Source organism: Sporothrix schenckii (assembly GCF_000961545.1).
Source record: "Sporothrix schenckii 1099-18 chromosome Unknown Cont47, whole genome shotgun sequence".
Lineage (NCBI taxonomy): Eukaryota > Fungi > Ascomycota > Sordariomycetes > Ophiostomatales > Ophiostomataceae > Sporothrix > Sporothrix schenckii.
Window position 1 is genome coordinate 3,743,199 of NW_015971148.1, and position 19,730 is coordinate 3,762,928.

Below are 19,730 nucleotides of genomic sequence, written 5' to 3' on the forward strand. Positions count from 1 at the left end.
AAAAAAAGAAAGCGTATCAAGTTTGCAGCGTGCTCCCAAAACGGACTACCCTGACATGCAACGCGATGCTTGCAAAAGAAACAAGAAATCAATGCAAATCAAGACGCAGAGAATCAACAACATATGAGGGTATTCTAAGATGCAAGAGCAGGAGAAAGGAGTAAACCAAATGCAAATCCAAAAAAAAAAAAAAAATAGCTTCCAACCTTTTGTCGTGCAATTTTGTTACGTGGTTTCAAATTGTCACCAATATACTCGACACAACTTTTACTCGTCACGCACGGCATTCGAAGCCGACGGGGCAACAGGTGACAGGGGCACAGATGCACCGTTACCTTCACGGCTACGGCGAGACAGCGTACTGGTGCTCCGGAACCGGCGCGTCCGCACTGGCGACGGTTGGGTGGAGTCGTCAACTACCTCGAGGCCCAGACCTGCAGCCCGAGCACCCTCCGAGTCGTCCGACTCAGGGTCCTCGGGTTCGCGCAACTCACCCAGCTTCGGTTGGACCGTCGTCGTAGTAGTTGTTGTCGATGCCACAGTTCCATCCACCAGTGTTTCGTTAAACCGTGAAGCTACCGGCGCTGGCAAGGGCGAGTCGTTGGGCGGTACCGTCCAGTGCCGGCTGCTGGCGCGGGACTGGTTGCTCCTGTCACCGGTGGCAGTGCCACTCGAGTGCGGGCGGCGGCTGATGTTGTTGATGTAGTAGTCGTCGTCGTCCTGAGCAACGTCACGAAGAAGCGACTCTTCGTAGGCGCCCTCGTCATCGTCCTCGTCGTCCGTGGTCGCGTAGCTGTACGAGGCCGGGTCGCCGCCGCTCTCGCTACCAAAGCCATCTCCCTCGAGCTCCTCCTCGCCGCCGGCCACTTGTGCCGGAATCTCGATGCCATCTCCCTCCTGCAAGAAGAAGGTGGAGATGGCGCCGAGAACTGCCACCACGGCAAGGAGCGCCCAACCAGTAATAATATAGCCCTGCTGCACACCCCACGAGAACGCGGCACCCGTCATGGCCGGGCCCACTGCACGACCCATGCCGCTAAACAGTGTTGCGTATCCGTTTAGCGTGCCGAGAACCTTGACCGAGGGCGCCGAGTTGGTGAGGATAATCGTCACGCACGGGAAGACGATCATGGTAAAAACGCCCTTGAGCACAAACATCAACATGAACGCCGCATACCGCAGACGCTCGTTGTCAAGAAGAACCGAATACGGTGTCAGGATGTACACGAACGGAAGAAGTACGCCTACAACCTGTTAGCTGGAGAAACAACATGCAAGTTTTGAAAAAACCGGTCGATAAGAACACGTACAGGAATAACGGTAGCAGCGCAGGGCCCCAAAGCGGGAGCACAGGGGCGGAAAGGCAGCAAACTGAGCAAATCCAGAGATGAGCGCATTTACTGTAAAGATTGTGCCAATGGAACCCGAGGACAGACCGAAGCCACCCGAGAATTTGAAGGGCAGATTCGTGTTGCTCGAATCGTGCTTCTCGTAGGGATAGTTGAGGAACACAGGTAGGACCTGGTCGTAGGCAACCGAGTGCAGTGCCAGCATCGTATAGCAGAGCAGGGCCATGGATGTCTGGTACGTAAAGATGCTTGGTGTCTGGGCCGACGAGTGCGTCGACGTGAGGCGCGCTTCGCCCAGAACCTCGGGAGCGCCCGACGAGACAGCAGCTGCGGCCACCTTGGCTAGCTGGGTCGAGTCGTCGACAGCGGTCGGCGGCTTCGAGGCACCGAGCGTCAGATCGGATTCATTGCGTATTGCTGCCGACGACAACAGAGGCGCACTGGCCTCGTCGTCGATGAACGACAGGCGGCGACCGCGGGCTTCTGCCCGGGCTTCAGCACGCGCACGAGTCCGGGCGCGGAGAGCACTTCTCTTGGACGGCCGGCCGCCGCGGAAGATACGGGTGATGCGCTCGCCCAGTTCAATACCCCAGTCCGTCTTGTGCTTTCTCGACTCGAGGGTCTCTTCCAGGAAGAGGAAGGCGTTCACGGTCGAGAAGATAAAGAAGACGCAGGCGATCAGGTTGGGCAGCAGGAACGGGTACTTCTTGAAAAACTCAAATTGACCAAACAGTCCAGGGAACTGCTCGGCCGGACGAGCAAAGAAACCACCAAACGATGGACCAAAAACAGAGCCAATACTCCAAACCATGGGCATGATGGAGAAGGCTCGGGGTTGCAGCGCTTTCTGCGGCACCATCTCAGCCACCATGGTACGGATTGTCCCGACTGCGGCAGTTAGACTAGCTGAAGAGACCCGTGGTTAAGAAACACATACAATAGAAGTGACTTACCATTGCCGTTGCTGGCGCCTTGGATGCCGCGGACCGCGATAGCCATGTGTAAGCTCGTGGATGCCCCCCAGAAGATAAAACAAGTCATGGTAGATATCAATCCAATGATGATTGTCGTCTTCCGTCCTATTCTGTCGGACGCCCAGCCCCAGGGAACGGCGGTTAGGCTTTGGGCTACCGAAAAGACAGCGCCGGTCATACCGGCCCACTTGGCAACCTCCTCTTTGGGGACGCCGAAACTTTTGATCATCTCGGGCAAGTAGGGAAAGACTGATGTCAGGGCAAGAGGTTCGGCAAATCGGACCATAGCTGCAAAAGTGCTGTTAGATAATGTTTCGTACAAAATTGGGGCGTTTGTCGTTATGTGCACCGTCGTTGCCGATCTCGCATTGTCCTCCATTCCCTCGACATCCTCCATGTACCGTCGTTCCTGTTCCGCATATATCGCGATCAACAAGATGGTGCCAACAGTGTCACTTACAGCACTTGCAACAGGACCAGGAACAACGCAGACTGCAAACACCACCACTCAACGACGTTATATCGAAATAGAAAAACAGAAATATGTTGGGAAGTCTTACCCAAGATGACCAGCTGCTGGACAGGCAGCTTTGGTCCTCTCTTCTTTTCTCTCGCCATATTGAAGTCGGAGGGAGTTGGGAGAAAAAAAGAGTAGGAGGAGAGTGCAGTGAAGAAGAGACCGAAAGGGAGGCGCGGTAGGTTGTGCGCCTGGGGGCTTCGTATGCAACGGCCGGTTCGGTATTTACATGGAGAGCTTTGGCGGGTTGTTTCGATGAGACAGTGGTCGGAGAACAGACGCCTCAGGCGAACAACGTCCGAGTTGGTTGAGAAAGCTTAGGATGGGCCACGTTGAGGCGTGGAAACGTGCCTATTTGGTGGTGTGAGATGTGACGTCTTGATGTGTGTTGGAAAGGCTGCTCGACGAAAACTGGCAAATAACGGGAGACGGGTATGTCGTCGAGGCTGCGTTTCATCGCAAGGCCAGCGCTGTGAGCCAATGAATATGAGCGTTGGAGAAGAGGGTAGAGGATTTCGAAAATCTGGAACAGAGGGAAAAGAATACAAGAGATTTAAGAAGCCAAGTAAAATAGGAATCAAAATAAGTCAGAACAGGAAATGGATAACGGTTGAACGAATATGCAGGCCCGGCATAAAATAGACCGGAGTCGTAGGCTGCGAGTCACAGGATGGCGAAAAAATAAAACTGGCGGGCAGTTGAGAAAATTCAAACAAACCACCCTGCAGGTCATCAACTTGCGAATCCTGCTGGGGGAAAGAGGGGATCTTGACCCATATGGGCGGTCTTCGGGGCACGCTAACAAATAGAATTGGGCCTCGTCGGCTGTGTGTTAGTGCCGCTTTCGCCTTCGTTCTGGGCATGCAGGCGTGGAGTTTTGCAGAACAGCCAGACGCGAGCACCGCGAGGCAACGACTCAGGTCTGGCCTTGGCCATCAAAGAAAACGAAAAGGCAGCACTTGGAATCCACTCCCCACAACATGTCGTGCTTTGGGGGTCAAAGCCGGAGGGAAGTCTCCTCAAAAGGTAGTACAAGGACAAGTCCAAAGGTCTTGTCTGTTGAATGTGACTCTTGTCCATATTGTAAAACATTGTCTCGCAGCTAGACTTGCACTCCCTGCGCACACTCGCCCTCGCAAAGAGCGGCAACTGGATTCCGGCCATGGTGTGTCCGTGAGTTGCAAAGGAGGTGCGGCAACGGCACGAAAAATGCCCTTGATCGGCCTGGGCTGACCGGGTATTGATGTGTCTCATGGACGCCTGCATAGCCGTCCTTGAGTTCTCTTCGTTTCGTTCTAATACCTCCTGAGCAACAACGATACGAGAGTGAGTGGGGGCATGGAGAAGAGGACTGGGTGGAGTTGCACAGTGGAGAGCGCCGTTCAAGGAGAGAGGCTGGATTGTACTTTTTGGCAGCCCTGCATCCATCGGCAACGAACCCGTACCCGCACCCGTTGCTATTGCTGCTTTGGGGTTTCCGCCGCTTGTAATTCGTCTCTTCACGCGCCGTGCTTGCTTTCTTCCGCCGTGTCATTGTCTATTAATATGTCATTTCTCTCATGTTTTAATCTGTCAAGTATCTCTACTCACCTGGCTTCTCTCCGAGCTGTTTCTGCAGAGCCAGGAATGAAATCGTGTTGATCTATCCGATGACACCTGCAAGGAGTTGTGAAAGGCTGTGGGGAGGGAGGGGAGGGGGCTGATGTTGGACATCGCCTTGTGTTCCGGATCCTTGTAGACGCTGTGCTTTGACATTGGACAAGATGAGGATGAAGGTTGAAGGGGAAAGGGGGGGGAAGGGGAGGGTCCATACGACGAAGAATCCTAGCAAACTGACACGAGGCAAGCGCGTCGTACTTGCTACCTGGGCAGCTGGGATGTCACAAAATGCAGTCACGACCGGCTTGGTTACGCCGCATTACCACCATGCTGGCCTGTCATGCCTGCCATGCCAGCGTTCATGGCAAAGGCAGAAAGTGCAAGGGAGGTGCACGGGCGAGTGTCTCTTGCCTGCAAAAACCAGACGTTGTTTCTGCGCTTTCGGCGGTGGCTGCAATTTTCAGCGGCCGGTCGTCGGCGTGGGCAGGTGCGAAACGGGGCAATATACACCGGGAAAGAGCGAGCGTCGTTCCTGGGGTGGAGTGGGGGAACACTGAACACCAGCATACTCACAGTTGCACCAGTGTTGGCGGCGCCAAGCCAACCGAGGAAGGAGCAACCGTCAGTAGTTGAGGGGGCCATCCTGGACGATTGAGACACGGCGCATTTTGCAGTCTTGCAAAACCGATATTTCAGCCTGTTCTTCCGGTCGTGTCGTGCGTGCTTTTATTCACACACAGGTCGGCGGTTTTGTAGTGACGTCCTGTGCACTGCAGAGATTCTGACGGACAGTGCAGCCCAAACACAAAGTTCTGACGGTTTCCCGAAAAGGCAGGCACAGGCCTTGTTCACACTCACGTCGCATTTGTCAGTCTTGGTGACCATGCGGACTGTGATTGGCCACATGTCAAAGACCCGCTTTTCTACCCGCTCTCTCATTATGTCGGCGCCGAAGCCGCACACTTTGCCCAATACTAGAGAGTTGAAAACAGGTTAACGACGGTTGAAACAGATCAAAACAGCGAACTTGAAGCGCTGTAGCCAGTGAGAGAATGGACTTGGAATCCGCACAACATCCAAACAGCAGCTGTGAGATACAAAGACATCATATAGCCACAAACTTGTGAATACAAAAACGGACGAATTCTTTGTCCGCAAAGATATCCAGAGTATTCATATTGTATTTGGAGAGAGGCATGGTTATGGGAACTGTTGTGCCGACGACATTGACTGCTTCTCACAATGCTCCCCACCATTTGTGGTGTCTGATGCGGCACTGATATTGCCGTGGCTTGACATCCGGCTGTTTTCGAGATACAGCACATCCCCGGTTTTCTTGTTTCCCCTCCCACGTCCATCATATTTACAAGGATCGCAAGTGTAAGACGAGATGGCAGGGCGTGGCGGTCATAGATGATACTGTGCTACATATACAGTGTGTATTGTATACACTGTACGGCGGTGTTGGCCGCCAGCCACCTCGCTGATCACGCAAAGCCCGCCTGTGCTGGGCCTCTTTCCTGTTGCGGATCGCCCGGCCATTTGCAATCAGTGCATGTTTCGACGTCAAGCTCAACCAGGAAGGTGCGACATGGACGGAGCTTTCGCAATCGCCGAGGCGGTCCTTCCTGTTTCTCCAGTCTTACGGAGAGCGCCTGCTTCTTGTCACCTTTGTTGATTCTTTTCCATGTTTTCTTTTTTTTCAGTTTCCTCCACCTTCATCTCAATTGAGATGCTTGCGAAGCTCTCCAAACTCGTTAAGCTTCCAGCTGTTTTCGCCAAAGGTTCCTGCTTGATTGATTAGTGTGCGACACTTACAAGCGGAAACTCGACAGACCATCTGAACGAGCAACAATAACAGAAGCAAAAACAAATAAAAGCTGCAACCTGCAACCTGCAACCTGCAACGCGAATTGCATCATTTGCCATTACCGCCAATGGCCGACGAAAAGACGCCAGTGCTCCCGGTGACGGCGTCGGCGACGCTGGACAAGCTGGCCGCCGAGGACAGCCGGCGCCATGGGAAGCGGGTATTCAAGAAGAAAACGAGCGCCGACGACGGCAGCATTAGTCAGCAGATTGTGCTCCCCGTGGCGCTGACGCTCGTGATCCTGGGCACGGTGCTGCTGCTGCCGTACCTGCTCGAGGTCCGCAGGGCACTCGCCGTGGCCGGCACGATCTCGCTCTACTCGCAGAGGTACAAGCCGCACTTTAGCAACGCCGCACTCAAGGACATTCTGCTCAACACGCCGTCCAACGACTCGGTGGCCGAGTGGTTGCGGTACTACACGGCCGGTCCCCACCTGGCGGGACAGAACTACTCGCAGGCGGCGTGGACGCGCGACCGGTGGGCCGAATGGGGTGCCGTGTCGCACATCACGGCGTACGACCTATACCTCAACAGGCCGGTCGACCACAAGGTGTCTCTGCTCAGGGCCAAGGGCGAGAAGGAGGACGGCGACGACGGCGATGCAGGCGCCATCACCTGGGAGGTGGCGTTTGAAGCGTCTCTGGTCGAGGATGTGATCGAGGAGGACCCGACGACAGGCCTCAAGGACAGCGTGCCGACGTTCCACGGCTACTCGGCCAGTGGCAACGTGACGGGACCGGTGGTGTACGTCAACTACGGCACGTACCAGGACTACGCGGACCTCGAGGCGGCCAACGTGTCTCTCAAGGGCGCGGTGGTGATTGCGCGGTACGGCGGCATTCTCCGCGGCCTCAAGGTGAAGCGGGCACAGGAGCTCGGCGCGGTCGGCGCTTTGCTGTACAGCGACCCGGGCGACGACGGCGAGGCCACCGAGGCCAACGGCTACAAGCCATATCCGGACGGCCCCGCGCGGCAACCAAGCTCCGTGCAGCGAGGCAGCGTGCAGTTTCTGAGCGTCGGCCCCGGCGACCCTACGACGCCTGGCTACCCTTCCAAGCCGGGCGCGCCGCGTGGCTCGCCCGACCAATACATCCCATCGATCCCGTCGATCCCCATCTCGTACGTGGACGCGCTGCCGATCCTCCAGGCGCTCAACGGCCACGGCTTACGCTCCAAGGACCTGGGCAAGTGGTGGACGCGCAACGAGGGTCTGGGCCACAAGGGCGTTGAGTACAACATTGGCCCGACGCCGGCCGACAAGGTGCAGGTCAACCTGTACAACGAGCAGGACTACACGACAACGCCGATCTGGAACGTTCTGGGTGTCTTCAATGGCTCGGTGCTGCCCAACGAGGTCGTCGTGGTGGGCAACCACCGGGACGCGTGGATTGCGGGCGGCGCGGTCGACCCCAACGGCGCATCGGCGATTCTTAACGAGGTGGTGCGGGCGTTTGGCGTCGCGGCAGCGCAAGGGTGGCGGCCGCTGCGCACGATTGTGTTTGCATCGTGGGACGGCGAGGAGTACGGTCTGCTGGGCAGCACGGAGTGGGTGGAGGAGTACTTGCCGTGGCTGCAGCAAGCGAGTCTGGCGTACGTCAACCTGGACACGGGCGCGAGCGGACCAGACTTTGCGTCGTCGGCGGTGCCGCTGCTGCACGACCTGGTGCACCAGGTGACGGGCGAAGTGTTGTCGCCAAACCAGACGGTGCCCGGGCAGACGGTGCGGGACACGTGGTCGGGCAAGATTGCCCCGCTGGGCAGTGGCAGCGACTACACGGCGTTCTTGGACTACGCTGGCATTACGAGTGTGGACGTGCGGTTCAGCGGCGGCGGAGATGCAGCTGCGGCAGCGGCTTCCTCCGGAGGAGACAAATATGTCACCCCCGTGTACCACTACCACAGCAACTACGACAGCTACCACTGGGCGGAGAAATACGGCGACCCCGGGTTCGCGTACCACAAGACGATGGCGCAGATTCTCGGTCTGTTGACGGCACACCTGGCAACGGATCTGGTGGTGCCATTCAAGGCGAGCGACTACGCGGACGCGCTGCAGACGTACGTGGACAAGGTCCGGTCGCAGTTTGAGAAGCACATTGCGCCGGAGGACGACGCGGCGACCGACGCGGCGGTGGTCTACTCGGACGAAGCCATGGCCGTGATCCGCGGCCGCAAGGGTGGCGCTACTGCCGATGCTGCCAATGCTGCTCTCTATACCGCCAGCACCAGTTCCGCCAGCTCGGACGACGCCGAAGGCCAGCACCAGTTCCGCCTGGCACTCGACCGCCTCGACAGCGCCGTTTCCGAGTTGGCGGCAGTCGCCAAGGCGCTCGACGACAAGGCCGAGCGGCTGCGGGAGCGTGTCGGCAAGGGCGATTTCGGCTCAGCCTCAGGGTCTGCGCCTGCGCTTGTGTCTGCGTCGCACGACGAGGCGGACGAGGCGGGCGAGGCGGACGGCCGTCTGTCGCAGACGCTTGTGTTTGCACCCAAGTGGTGGCGGCGGCTGGTACGGCGGGTGCATCGGGTGTGGCTGGCAATCCAGGTGGCCTGGGTCAACCGGCGGTACCAGTTCCTGGAACGCAAGTTTTTGTACGAGGGCGGGCTGGACGAGCGCACGTGGTTCAAGCACGTCGTCTTTGCACCGGGTTCGTGGACTGGCTATGCGGGCGCGGTGTTCCCTGGCCTCGCGGAGAGCATCGACGTAGGCAACTGGACGAATGCGGTGCGGTGGGCGGACATTGTGGAGGAGCGGCTGGCGGCAGCGGCCAAAGGTCTCCATTAGAGGCAGTCGAAAGGGTCGAAGACATTGCAGTGCTTGGGGACATGCTGAGCATCAGGGCCTTGGAACATTGGATACTATACTGTTGGCGCATTCATCATGGTCGTAGATGATATGCAAACAAATTGACTTATGGAATGGTATAAACCGTATAGCTGACAGAAAAGGAAAACAAGTCAAACAAAGCAAACAAAGAGAAAATCAAAAAAATGACCCTTATCTCGAATGTTTCATAATTATCGACGTAGGCGACCTCGCCAGCTTCCCCTCCTTCACGCCAACGGGACTGTCGACTCAAATCTGCCTCATTCTCCGCGTCTTTACCGTCCTACCACAGACTCTGCCAGCGTATCAGGCTCCCATGGACGGTGTTGGTGCTGACACGACTGCCCCAGCCTGCTGTTGTTGCTGAACGGCATAGTACTGCGCATTTGGATCAATCGGGGCCGCGGCCACAGGGGCAGCGACGGGCGGCTGGTAGTAGTAGACAGCAGGGTTGGCCTGCTGCAGGGGCACGACATTGCCGGCCGGGACACCGCTCGCCGCCCCGGCAGCGGCAGCGGCCTTCTCGGCATCGAGGTGGGCCGGGCCGGCCGGAGACGTCGCGGGCTGACCGGCGACGGAGTGGAGGCCGTGGCCGCGGTGCACGTGGAGGGCGAGTCCGTTGATGACGGTGGTGGCAATGTAGAAGAGGAAATTGAGGCCGCCCAGGCCGGCAGCGGCCGCCAGGCACTGGGCGTAGACGAGCGACTGGCCCTCGAGGCCGTAGTGGTAGCAGTAGCCGTAGGCGCAGTAGGTCTGGTTGCCCATAAAGGGTGCGACCTGGGAGGCGAGGAGGGCAAAGGACGCCAGCCAGAAGACGACCAGCAGAATGTCGAGGGACAACACGGCCCAGTAGTTGTAGGCGGCCGGGGCGGCGAGGGTGGCGACGAGGACATAGATGCAGACGATGAGGGAGGCGATGACGGTGAAGATCATGAGCTCGTCACCGGAAAAGGAGAGGACAGACAGGCCATAGGCGTCGAGGCCAAGGACGATGACGGTGACAAGCAGCTGGGCGAAGCGCAGGTAGAGAAAGTAGGCGGGGTAGACGGGGACGTGCTCGCGGCCGACGGGGCGTGCGGCAGAATCGCCGCCGATGCCGAACATTTTGAGTGACGAGCGACGAGTGACGAGTGGTGCGTGACGAGTAGTGCGTGAGCCAAGCGGACGACTGGAGCAGGATGATCGACAGTTGTTCGGTGACGATGCGTAGATGATAGCGTAAAACGAAGAGAAGAAAATGAAAATGAAGGTCAAGTGATGATGAATATAAAGAGAGACCCAGAGGAGAGAAAAGAAGTAAAGAAAATGACAGAGGGGCGGCGAGAAAGTCAAAAGAAAGATGATGTGCAAATAATAAATAAATAAATCGAAGTCAAGCCAATACAGACAGGGTCCAGATACGATAGGACAGGGGCACACCACCCTTTTTGTAACAGGACCAAAGCAGATAGCAGGAACAGATTCAGCCGCATCAAAGAGACACGACAACAATAATACTGAAAAGGAACGGGTGCAGGGGTCGGCAAACGAACAGAAGAAGAAAGCAAACACCAAAGCCACTCCGAGGTTAACTACTTTGCACAAATCGACTTGCACAACGATGCACCATCCACGCTGCCACACCCACAGGACCGAGTGGCCGACGGCGAGCTGGAGCGAGAACACCAAGGGCCTGGCGGTTACGACATAAGTGACCACATGGAAGATATTTGCGAGAACGCCTCTGAATACGTAAGTACTGTGCTATCAGCAGCCAAGCGGAGTCTGTATGCAGGCAACACAAGAAAGGCAGAAAAGACGTTGCAGAGATGAAAAGAGGACGTCAGCCAAGAACCGGTCGACCAAGCCGATTGCCATCGAGAAAACGAGGCTGAAAAGCTTGTCTCTCTTGGCTGCAGGAGAGAAACGCGAGGATGCAAAGGGAGAGAAGAAAAGCGACAAGAGACAGCCCACCACAACCCACCACAAACTAACTGAACACAAGTGTGAGAGTCCCCATACGGTCGCCAAGTCTGCCTTGCCCTGGTGAAGCGAGGAGACTAGCAAATGTAGAGGGTCTTGTGTCTTTGTACGTCGTACATCTTACACAAGGGACTCCCGTAACCTTCATAGAGTTAAAACCAAGACGCCGTATAATTGTGCCAAAGAGTCCCAGACTGCAGAGTGCATGCCATGTTGCTGCCCGGGACGCAGCATCTTGAATGCAGCCGTTGCAATCTCTCTTCCGCTTGGTCTTCTCCAAACGGGCGACTGGAGATGAAAGGACGACTGACACAGAGAAAACAGCCAAGGGGACGATAATCCTCCAACCAGTCAAGTTCCCAGATTTAGCGAGGAGGATGACAGTCCAAGTGGAGAACCAGGGCGTGTTGGAAGCTAAACCAGAATGAAAAAGTGTACGGAACACTCCGTACGAAACCTAGGGATGGGGCTGAAATGAAAGGTCGTGCAAAGGCAAACAAGTCGGCCAGAGAGCCCGAAGCAATTTACGATGCACGGAGGCGTCCCCTGTACATCGTACAAGACCTGACAGCACACAGATAGCTGCAGACACTGCCACAAAGTACGGGACAAAAACCGTGTGTGATTTGTCGAGGAACGATATGTCGAGAAAACGTACATCGTAGGTGCAAAGACTCGTGCATGAATTGTGGCGTTTTCTGAATTTTGAGCATCTGTACAGACAATCTCTGGAAGGGACTCGGCACTGGTTGGTCACAATGGGGAGAACATCGCATTGCCTGCCCGAAAATTGACCCACCGCAAGGAGAGACGGCCTAGGCGGTCTGGGCCTTCCCGCAAAGGGTGATCCCTTCTGTTTTGGACAGCCTGGAAGGACCGCGGAAAGAGCCCGCGCCCAGTAGTTCCTTCCACCGCAGCTCCCTGGTACAAATATATTTTCGACGTAACGACGGAGAGGAAACGTGGAAAGCAACGACGACAACACTGGTCTTGTGTTGTCATGTTGTCCAAGGAGTCTGAACGACAGCGTGACAAAAGCAACTTTTCCCGAACGTGTATATCACGAGGTGCATCCCCAAGCTTTTGATGAAGCAATGGAAGCGGCGATTTCTGTCACAGAAAGACTGATGAAAAAAAAGAGGACATGATGGATGGAAACTGCTGATTTGCTCGAGACTTTGCCTCTCAAAACAGACGCATTGACCACGCTTTAGGAAGAACCGCGTCAAGCTGCTCCTATTGCGGTGAGAAGAAAAGCGAAAAAAGAAAAAAGGATAAGAATGGAAAACAAGAAATCAAACCGGACGGGAAATTACAACCCAGGTGGCAAGGATTACCATCCTCGGGTGACAAGGAGAGACAAGAGACTGCACAATGACTCGATAGGAGAGCATATCAGAACGATAAACAAGAATCCAATCAGGCCCAAAAGGGGTGGGGGGGAGGGGGGAAGAAAAGAACAAAATAAAGGTCTGCCCCTTCTGCCCTTAGCGCTACGGCTGTGCATACATCGTTGCACAATGGCGATTTGCTACGGACCATAAGTGCAGTGTTCTGCAAGCCACATCGGACCCGTTCTTGGTGTTCGGCATACGGGAGATCGAAAAGCTGGCAGTTGGTAGTTTCGTATTGACGATGCTGGTGGTGATGGTTGGACGGAGTGCAAAAAGCGTCCACTGAACACATAACGCGGGCAGCGGAAGCGAGATGCGACTGTCATGGAGTGCCCAGATGCCCAGACGCCAAGAAAGCTTATCAGTTCGGATGGCCAGAACTTGGCTTTCGCAAAACACCTCTCGTATCCACTACCAGAACACCGAAGAGGTTTCTGTTCAATTGTAAATGCCGTGCATTATCCAGCCAATGCTACGGTAGCCTTCTGCGGCGAGGCGCACCTGGGGAGGAACGAGAGACTTGGGTCAGAATATCTGCTCAGCACGATTCAGCCTCGCGTGATTCGGCCTGATGAAGGTCAGAGGGGAACAGCACCCAACCAATGTCGACGTGACAAATACTGACAGACTACCAATGCTCACTTTTCGCTGCCAAGAGGAGAATTGTTAACATGCAACATCCAAAAGACAAAGCTAAGAGACATTATTGTATTTTTGATGTAGGCCGTTGTATGACAACCCAACATCATCCCCTCATATCTGCACAAAAACTATCCAAGACAGCCCCAATGTTATGCTTCTGCTTGCTGATGCCATAATCGATAAACGAGGAAGGAGAAAAAAAGTACAAAGTACATGCGAAAATAAAAAAAACCAATGCAAAAATATGTGAAAACCATCACCCGTTATCAACAAACATGTAACTCGAATAAAAACGGGAGCGAACATATGTACGAGGAAAAGACAAAAAGATAGAGGGGGTGAGAAGGGTAAACGACCAGTAGGACAAGGGTCATAGAGGTTGCGATGATGGCAATTGGGTATCAAATGAGACCAAAAAAGAAAAATAAATCGAACATGTTCAAGGTTGGCAAGTTAAGTCGGAAGAACGGAGAGCAAGAGCGAGGTCGTAACACGATGGTAGTCATCTTCTGGCAACGGGCGATGGGTGCGCTGTTCTCGTGTCCTTTACGAAAAGTCGTCGTTGCCTTCGCCCAGCACAAGACGGTCAATCCGCTTGACCAGCTCCTTGGTCTCGCGCGCAATCTCAAACGCCACCGGAGGCAGCGACGTCGTCCACGACCGCATGTCCATCTTGCGCCCGCCGCTCGCCTCCGTTGCCCGCATCGACTCGCCCCGGTCGCCCGCTTCCACCAGCCGTTGCCGGCAGCTCACCAGCTTGTCGAGCGAAGGGCCGCCGTTGCCGCTGGCTTCCGTCTCGGCAATCACTTTCCCGACGATATCGGCAATCTCGTTGATCTGCTGTGTAATCTGCTGCACACCCGCCTCGCTGCGGATCGACCCGACCATGTCCTGGATGATCTGCACCATCACCGCTGTCTGGTCGTCAAGCAGCGCCTTGAGATCCTCGGTGCGCTGGCCAGCGCGGCCCGATCCGCTGCCGCCAAAGCCACTGCCAACGTCGTCGTTACCGTTGCCGCCAGGTGCTGAGGGAAGGTTCTTGTTGATGCCGAGGTAGTTGCCGTTCATCCCGTTCATCCCGTTCATCCCGCTGGCACCACTCATACCATTCGGCGCGCCACGCGACATGGAGCGCCGGCCGCCGTTGGCATAACTGCCGAACCGGTCAACCGACTGCCGCGGCGAGCTTACCGGGCTGTATGCGGACGAGTCTGCGCTGTCGCGCACGCCACCCAGACCCTGGAAGGGCGGCGGCGGAGGTAGTGAGTTTTGTGTTGTCGTCGACGACAGCGTCGTGGCCGTTGTTTGGCCGCCGTTGCTGCGCGGTGAGAAGTAGCTGGCGTTGGACTCGACGGGCGTCAGAGAGCCGTTGTCGTCGTCCATCATCGACATGGACATGGTGGTTGACATATTGTTGTCGTCGTCCATCATCGACATGGACATGGTGGTTGACATATTGTTGTCGTCGTCCTCCAGCTCGCCCGCCGGCGTTGTGCGGACTTTGACCACCCGCAGGAGCTCCACCACGGCCGCCACCAGGTGCGATGCCGCCGCATCGAGCAGCGACACGGGCGACAAGCCAGCGGACATGGCAAAGTTCTTCGCCGCCGTGATCAGGTTGTTGGCCGTGCCCGACACGCGCGTCTTCAGCTTCGCCTGCTGTTGCTGCGTCGCATCCTCGTCTTGGCCCAGCGGCGCTGGCGCGTCGTCCAAGTCCTTGGTGATGCGGCGCACCGCCACAACAACGGCCTTCATGGAGTCGATCGTCTGCTCGGGCTCCTCGAGGCGTGCCCGCCGTAGCAGTTCATCAATCGCCATCTGGAATTTTGTGACGTGCACGTCCTTGATGAGGCCGTCGTCGGTCGTGAAGCCCTTCTCGCGCATGTACCGACCAGCGTCCTCCTGCTGCATGCCCAGGCCGGTGGACGAGCCGCGCAGCGTTCGCAGCTGTGTCTTGGCCCGCGCGTATCGGTTGCGCCAATCACGCACTTCCGCCTCGAGCGATGCAATTGTCTTCTCCAGGTCGGCGTGCTTCTCCCATGTCGTGCCGCTCTTTTGGGAGAGCATGCGCATCTCGTTCAGGAACCGCTCGGCTTCGCCGCGCACTTCCTCGGTGACTTGCTGCTGCTCGCGCAGTTGCTGTCGCAGGTCCTCGTTTTCGCGCAGCAAGTCCTCGTTGCCACCCCGGCTCGAATTCTTGTTGCTGTTGTTGCGTGCACTCTCGGCGAGGGATTGTCGCAAATCGTCAATCTGGGCGCGCAGCTGCCGCTCCTCAGCTGCGTGGTCGTTTCGCATCCGGTCCATGTCCTGCTGTAGCGATTCTGCGAGGCTGGCCGAGTCTGCCAGCTGGTTCTCGAGATCACGCCGTGCGTTCGACCACTCCTGCTTCTCGACGTTGCTGGCAGACGCGCGTGTGCGCTCAGCGTCGAGTACCGCATCCATCTCCACCTTGTTCTTCTTCATGTCCGATTCCATGGCCGCCATCTGGTCTCGTAAATCTTTTATTTGTGCTTCGTACTCAGTAATCAATTGCTTGTTTTTCTGCAAAATAAACGTCAGTGTCAATCGACAATAAAGAGCGCCACTGGTAAAAGACAAAAAAAAAATAGCTTACCTCCGTCTGTAATGCGGTCTCGGCGCCGTTGTTCATTTGCCTCTGCACACCGTAGTCGTCGCCGTTCATGTTGCCACCGCCCATGGGGTTTATCATCGGGTCATCATCCTCCTCAACCATAGTGCTCTTATTTGGCACAATCGTGTTGCTTTGTGATTGCTTCTGCATTGGTCGGTCATAGTTATTGGGCGGCAGGCCGGGCGATGGCGGTACGGAGCTGTTCCCAAGACCGCCGGGACCCAGTCCCAGACCATTCACGCCAACGCCGCTGCGCATCGAGCGAACGGAACCAGCTTCGGACGGTCGCCGCCGACTCTGATTGCGTGGCGGGAAGCCATTCATGCTGCCGTTGACTGGAGTCTGGGCGCGACTCGATGGTCGCATCGATCCGGCCGGGCTGCCCATGCGCGGGATGTCGCCGCCGGTAAAGCGCGGGATTCGTCGCTCCAGCTCGCAGAACACGTCAGTTGCAAGGTCGCGGAAGCGTGGCGGGCCAAGCGACGCCAGCTTTTGGCGGGCCTGATTGCGTTTTGGGTGGAACGAGTCTTCGGGCAAGAGATAGCTGGGCGGGCCACCGGGGCCCTGCGGGCCGCCATTGTTTTGGCGGCGGCTGACCGCTTGCCGGCGCATGAGTTCGTCGTAGACATCGGTGCTGAGCTCGAGAAACTGCACAGACGTTAGGCGTTGCAGCTTGTCGCGTGCCTTGTTGGCGGGCGGTGCGGCCTTGCCGTCGCGCGACGTCTGGGCGAGAAAGCGCTTGAGGGCAATGTAGTGCTCGCCGAGCACTGCGTCCGTGGCCTCTTCGCGCTGGCTGCGGCCGCTTTCGCTGCGGGCGTACATGCTGGGGCCGGCGCTGGAGCGGCCGATAGAGGGTGGTGGTGAGGGCCCGCCGTTGCCATTGCGCGGGCCCGTGGGAAAACCGGAGTTCATGGGGCTTGGGAGGGAGCCACCAGAGTTGGGTGGTGAAATGAGTTGGCCACGATTGTTGCCGTAGGGGTCGTCCTTGTCCATTGGATAACCGTTTGGCCAGTCACTATCGCCTATAGATACGGGTGATAGTGGTGCATTTCGGCCATTCATGCTTTTGATGTGCGCGGACGTGGCAGGACGACAAGCCGTCCAGTCGCTGAGTTCGAGTTTGTCGTGAGTGTCGTCGCGCCCGTAGTCCTCCCCCGATCAGTCTCGTGCGTTGGTGCGTTGATGTCCTCTCCAGGCCGCAATCGTGGGTTCGAAAAATGAAATGGGTGGCTTCTCACGTTCGGTTGAGGTCGGTCGGTTTCGAGATCGGGTCGGTTCGTGTCGACGCCAGTCGAAATCGTCAGCTATCCAAGGGCAAAGGGAAAAGGGGGCAACGGTCGTCGCCCTTGAACTCGTCTCTAGCGAATTTGTTATTTTTGATTTTGCGGCGGGATTCTGCCTCTCGTCCTCGTCTGTCGTCTGTCACTGCTTCGTCGTCGGAAAAGGACTTTGACTTCTGCGCGTTCCGTCGCCGTTCCTCGATTCAAAAAAATGGACTCTGCCCAGTCGTACGGTTCGTCGTTTGTTTCCTTGCGGTGTTTAGCAAGTTTGTTTTCGGCGTCGGATGGTGACAGGAGATGAAGTGAACAGAAAGGGCAAAAAGGGGTTCTGGCGCACGGAATGGAGGGAACGAAGACACCAAAATGAGCGAGAGCGACCGAGACCCAAAGTAATGGGGCAGGTACGGAGTAGAATGGAGTAAGTAGAATGGGCGCTAGGAGGGTGGAGTACTTGCGAAAGGGGGACTAACAACAGCAAAAGGGGGGTCACATAAAATAGAGGAAACAGCAGGAGCGTCTCGTGGTGAGAGGGGGAAAGAGAGAGAGCGACAGAGAGAAAACGGCAAGAGCCAGCTTGGTGCAAGTACACGGCCGATCGTGCCACAATAGGGGTTGGAAGAAGTATTAGGAGCATAAGAATGTCGAGAAGGGACACGGAGTAGGGAAGGAGCAGCCCAGACATCGAAGCAGTGAACCAGCAGGGTCAAGTTAAGCAAAGAAGGTGCGGACGGCCATGCACATGTTACGGAAAGGACAGCATCATGGCACGAGGCAAGGACGAGGGGGCCAGGGAATGGGCTCGGAGGGGCTAACAAGAAAGGGCCCAGAAAGACTTTTGAAGAAAATCCGCGACACAGACGGCGGGCGATGCTGAAACGTCACACTGGTAAGGGCGGGCAGAAGGATAGTCTCGGAAGGGGGCGTGTGGGAACGAACCAGCCAACAAGAATCTAGGGGGGCAAGGGCACAAAGCGGTTGAGACAGAAAAGACGAAATAGAGGCAGAATGGGAAGAACGACGCAATAGCAGCGGATCCAAGAGCAGGAGCGATCTTGTGCGGGTGCGGATTCTCCGGCTTCGAGAAGGTGCAATCGGGCAGCAGACGGCCAACCGTCGTGGGCATTCGGTATTGCTAATGTGTGTTGTACGACATACAGAGTTATTGAGAAGAATGGGAAACTACGAATCGCCGGAAAAGGAAACCGGTAACGAAATGGGAGAAAGCTCAAAGAAAACGGAAGGAGGTCGTTTGTTAGCTTTTGTGACAGGTGGAAGGTGCAACAAAGACATTGGCGCCATCGATGAAGACAGACATATGGGCACATGTCGCGGGCCGGCAGACAGTTGGATATACACGTCTTTCCACGAACTTATCGCCATCGAATCTGCAATGCAATGGCGGTGGACGTGGCAGGAAAAAATACTGACGTTAATTCCGGGAGCGATTCTTGTGTTGGGCCCCTGTCGTTTGTCGCTGTTTTCGGTGCATTGCCAGCCCCCCCCCCCTCCCACCCTCCTATTTCCTCTTGTTTTCCACCCCTGGCCCCTTCCCCTTTCCGTGCCAGCGTGCATCGCCCACATCGACAGACGACGCGGTCTAGACTGACGTTAGCCTCTTTTGGGACTGGCGTCCGTGATTTGCTACAGACAGCAACGAGCCAGTCCAATCGTGGCGCTAGGTGTCACCTCGATGCGCCAGGAACAGGAATTCGCTTGGATCCAATCACAATCAAACTGGCCACTATATTATTGAGAGCAGACGGCAATAAAGGGTGGCGCGCGCTAAGGAGGCTGCAGAAGGCGCTGTCACAATTTCTTGGGGTATTGCTGGTGGCGGGCAAGAGCAGAGAAAAAGCAGGCACGACCGGCGTTCGTCGGCGGCTTTGGAACGGCTTCGGCCAGTCAAAATAGAAGGAGCTCAACGTCCACGGCCCTAATCAGAGACGCATAAAATAAGCACCAGCCAGGGCATGGCCGGACCTGGGCAAGAGGCGAAGAAGCAGGGCAGTTTTCTTCAAGGTCAGGGCACGAAAAATGCAGATCTGTTTTTTGGGGGGGGATTTGCTGCTCGTGACGCGTTATCAATCGCTCCTGCCAGACTGGCCGTCTTGCTTCCCCATCCCTTTGGCCACGACGGCCTACGGCCTCCCTCCTTCCCCGTTTTACTCTGACGGAGGCATGTGCTTTCTCTACCGACAATCAATGTTACCGCGCCTGCTGCGCAATTGGCGCTACGACGGTGCTCAGTAGTGATGTTCGGGCCACCCCCTAACGGTCCGCCTATATTCCAGAGCCGGCGTTCTCCACCAACGAAGGGAAAGAGCATTGAAAAGAGGCAATAGAGACACGCAATTTCCAGATGGCAGCAGCGACGCAAGCCTAATTTTAAAAATATCAACTGCACACCCACAGCGCCTCCCGGCCCGCCGAGCATCACGAATGAAAAGGTTAAATAAACACTACGGACAGCAAAAAGCAAATAGAAAACGTTGATGGACCCAAAGTCGGAGGTCGACGTACAAAGCACACACCAGGGACGAGTCGCCGGCCGTTGCAGTTTCTGAGAGAGTGGCCGTGATAGACGCCCCAGCACTCGAGTCGGCAAACGTCCGAGAATGTCTTATTGTCTTGCACTTGGCGTTGCAGTTATCATTCCCTGCGAAGACGAACAGATGCTCCATCTCACT

The 19,730-nt window shown here is 56.2% G+C and overlaps 6 protein-coding genes across 6 annotated transcripts; 1 reads left to right on the forward strand and 5 right to left on the reverse strand.

The window, feature by feature from the left end:
- Positions 1-267: 267 nt before the first annotated feature.
- Positions 268-2,941, reverse strand: SPSK_03985 (Major Facilitator Superfamily protein; the record flags this gene model as incomplete). The annotated part of the gene is made up of 4 exons (XM_016730800.1): positions 268-1,244; positions 1,311-2,237; positions 2,303-2,815; positions 2,884-2,941. 4 exons carry the CDS (start codon positions 2,939-2,941, stop codon positions 268-270), a joined length of 2,475 nt encoding a protein of 824 aa, XP_016585743.1.
- Positions 2,942-3,638: 697 nt separating this feature from the next.
- SPSK_04672 (uncharacterized protein) lies at positions 3,639-4,004 on the reverse strand (the record flags this gene model as incomplete). Its single annotated transcript, XM_016731472.1, has 1 exon — positions 3,639-4,004. One exon carries the CDS (start codon positions 4,002-4,004, stop codon positions 3,639-3,641), a length of 366 nt encoding a protein of 121 aa, XP_016585744.1.
- A 744-nt stretch (positions 4,005-4,748) lies between these two features.
- On the reverse strand, positions 4,749-5,081 carry SPSK_04695 (uncharacterized protein; the record flags this gene model as incomplete). Its single annotated transcript, XM_016731493.1, has 1 exon — positions 4,749-5,081. The coding sequence occupies one exon, from the start codon at positions 5,079-5,081 to the stop codon at positions 4,749-4,751; it is 333 nt and encodes a 110-aa protein (XP_016585745.1).
- Positions 5,082-6,376: 1,295 nt separating this feature from the next.
- Positions 6,377-9,091, forward strand: SPSK_03979 (glutamate carboxypeptidase II; the record flags this gene model as incomplete). The annotated part of the gene is made up of 1 exon (XM_016730794.1): positions 6,377-9,091. The coding sequence occupies one exon, from the start codon at positions 6,377-6,379 to the stop codon at positions 9,089-9,091; it is 2,715 nt and encodes a 904-aa protein (XP_016585746.1).
- Positions 9,092-9,439: 348 nt separating this feature from the next.
- Positions 9,440-10,237, reverse strand: SPSK_04514 (uncharacterized protein; the record flags this gene model as incomplete). The annotated part of the gene is made up of 1 exon (XM_016731318.1): positions 9,440-10,237. The coding sequence occupies one exon, from the start codon at positions 10,235-10,237 to the stop codon at positions 9,440-9,442; it is 798 nt and encodes a 265-aa protein (XP_016585747.1).
- Positions 10,238-13,677: 3,440 nt separating this feature from the next.
- SPSK_03937 (cell polarity protein) lies at positions 13,678-16,825 on the reverse strand (the record flags this gene model as incomplete). The annotated part of the gene is made up of 2 exons (XM_016730752.1): positions 13,678-15,672; positions 15,746-16,825. The coding sequence occupies 2 exons, from the start codon at positions 16,823-16,825 to the stop codon at positions 13,678-13,680; spliced, it is 3,075 nt and encodes a 1,024-aa protein (XP_016585748.1).
- Between the last annotated feature and the right edge of the window lie 2,905 nt (positions 16,826-19,730).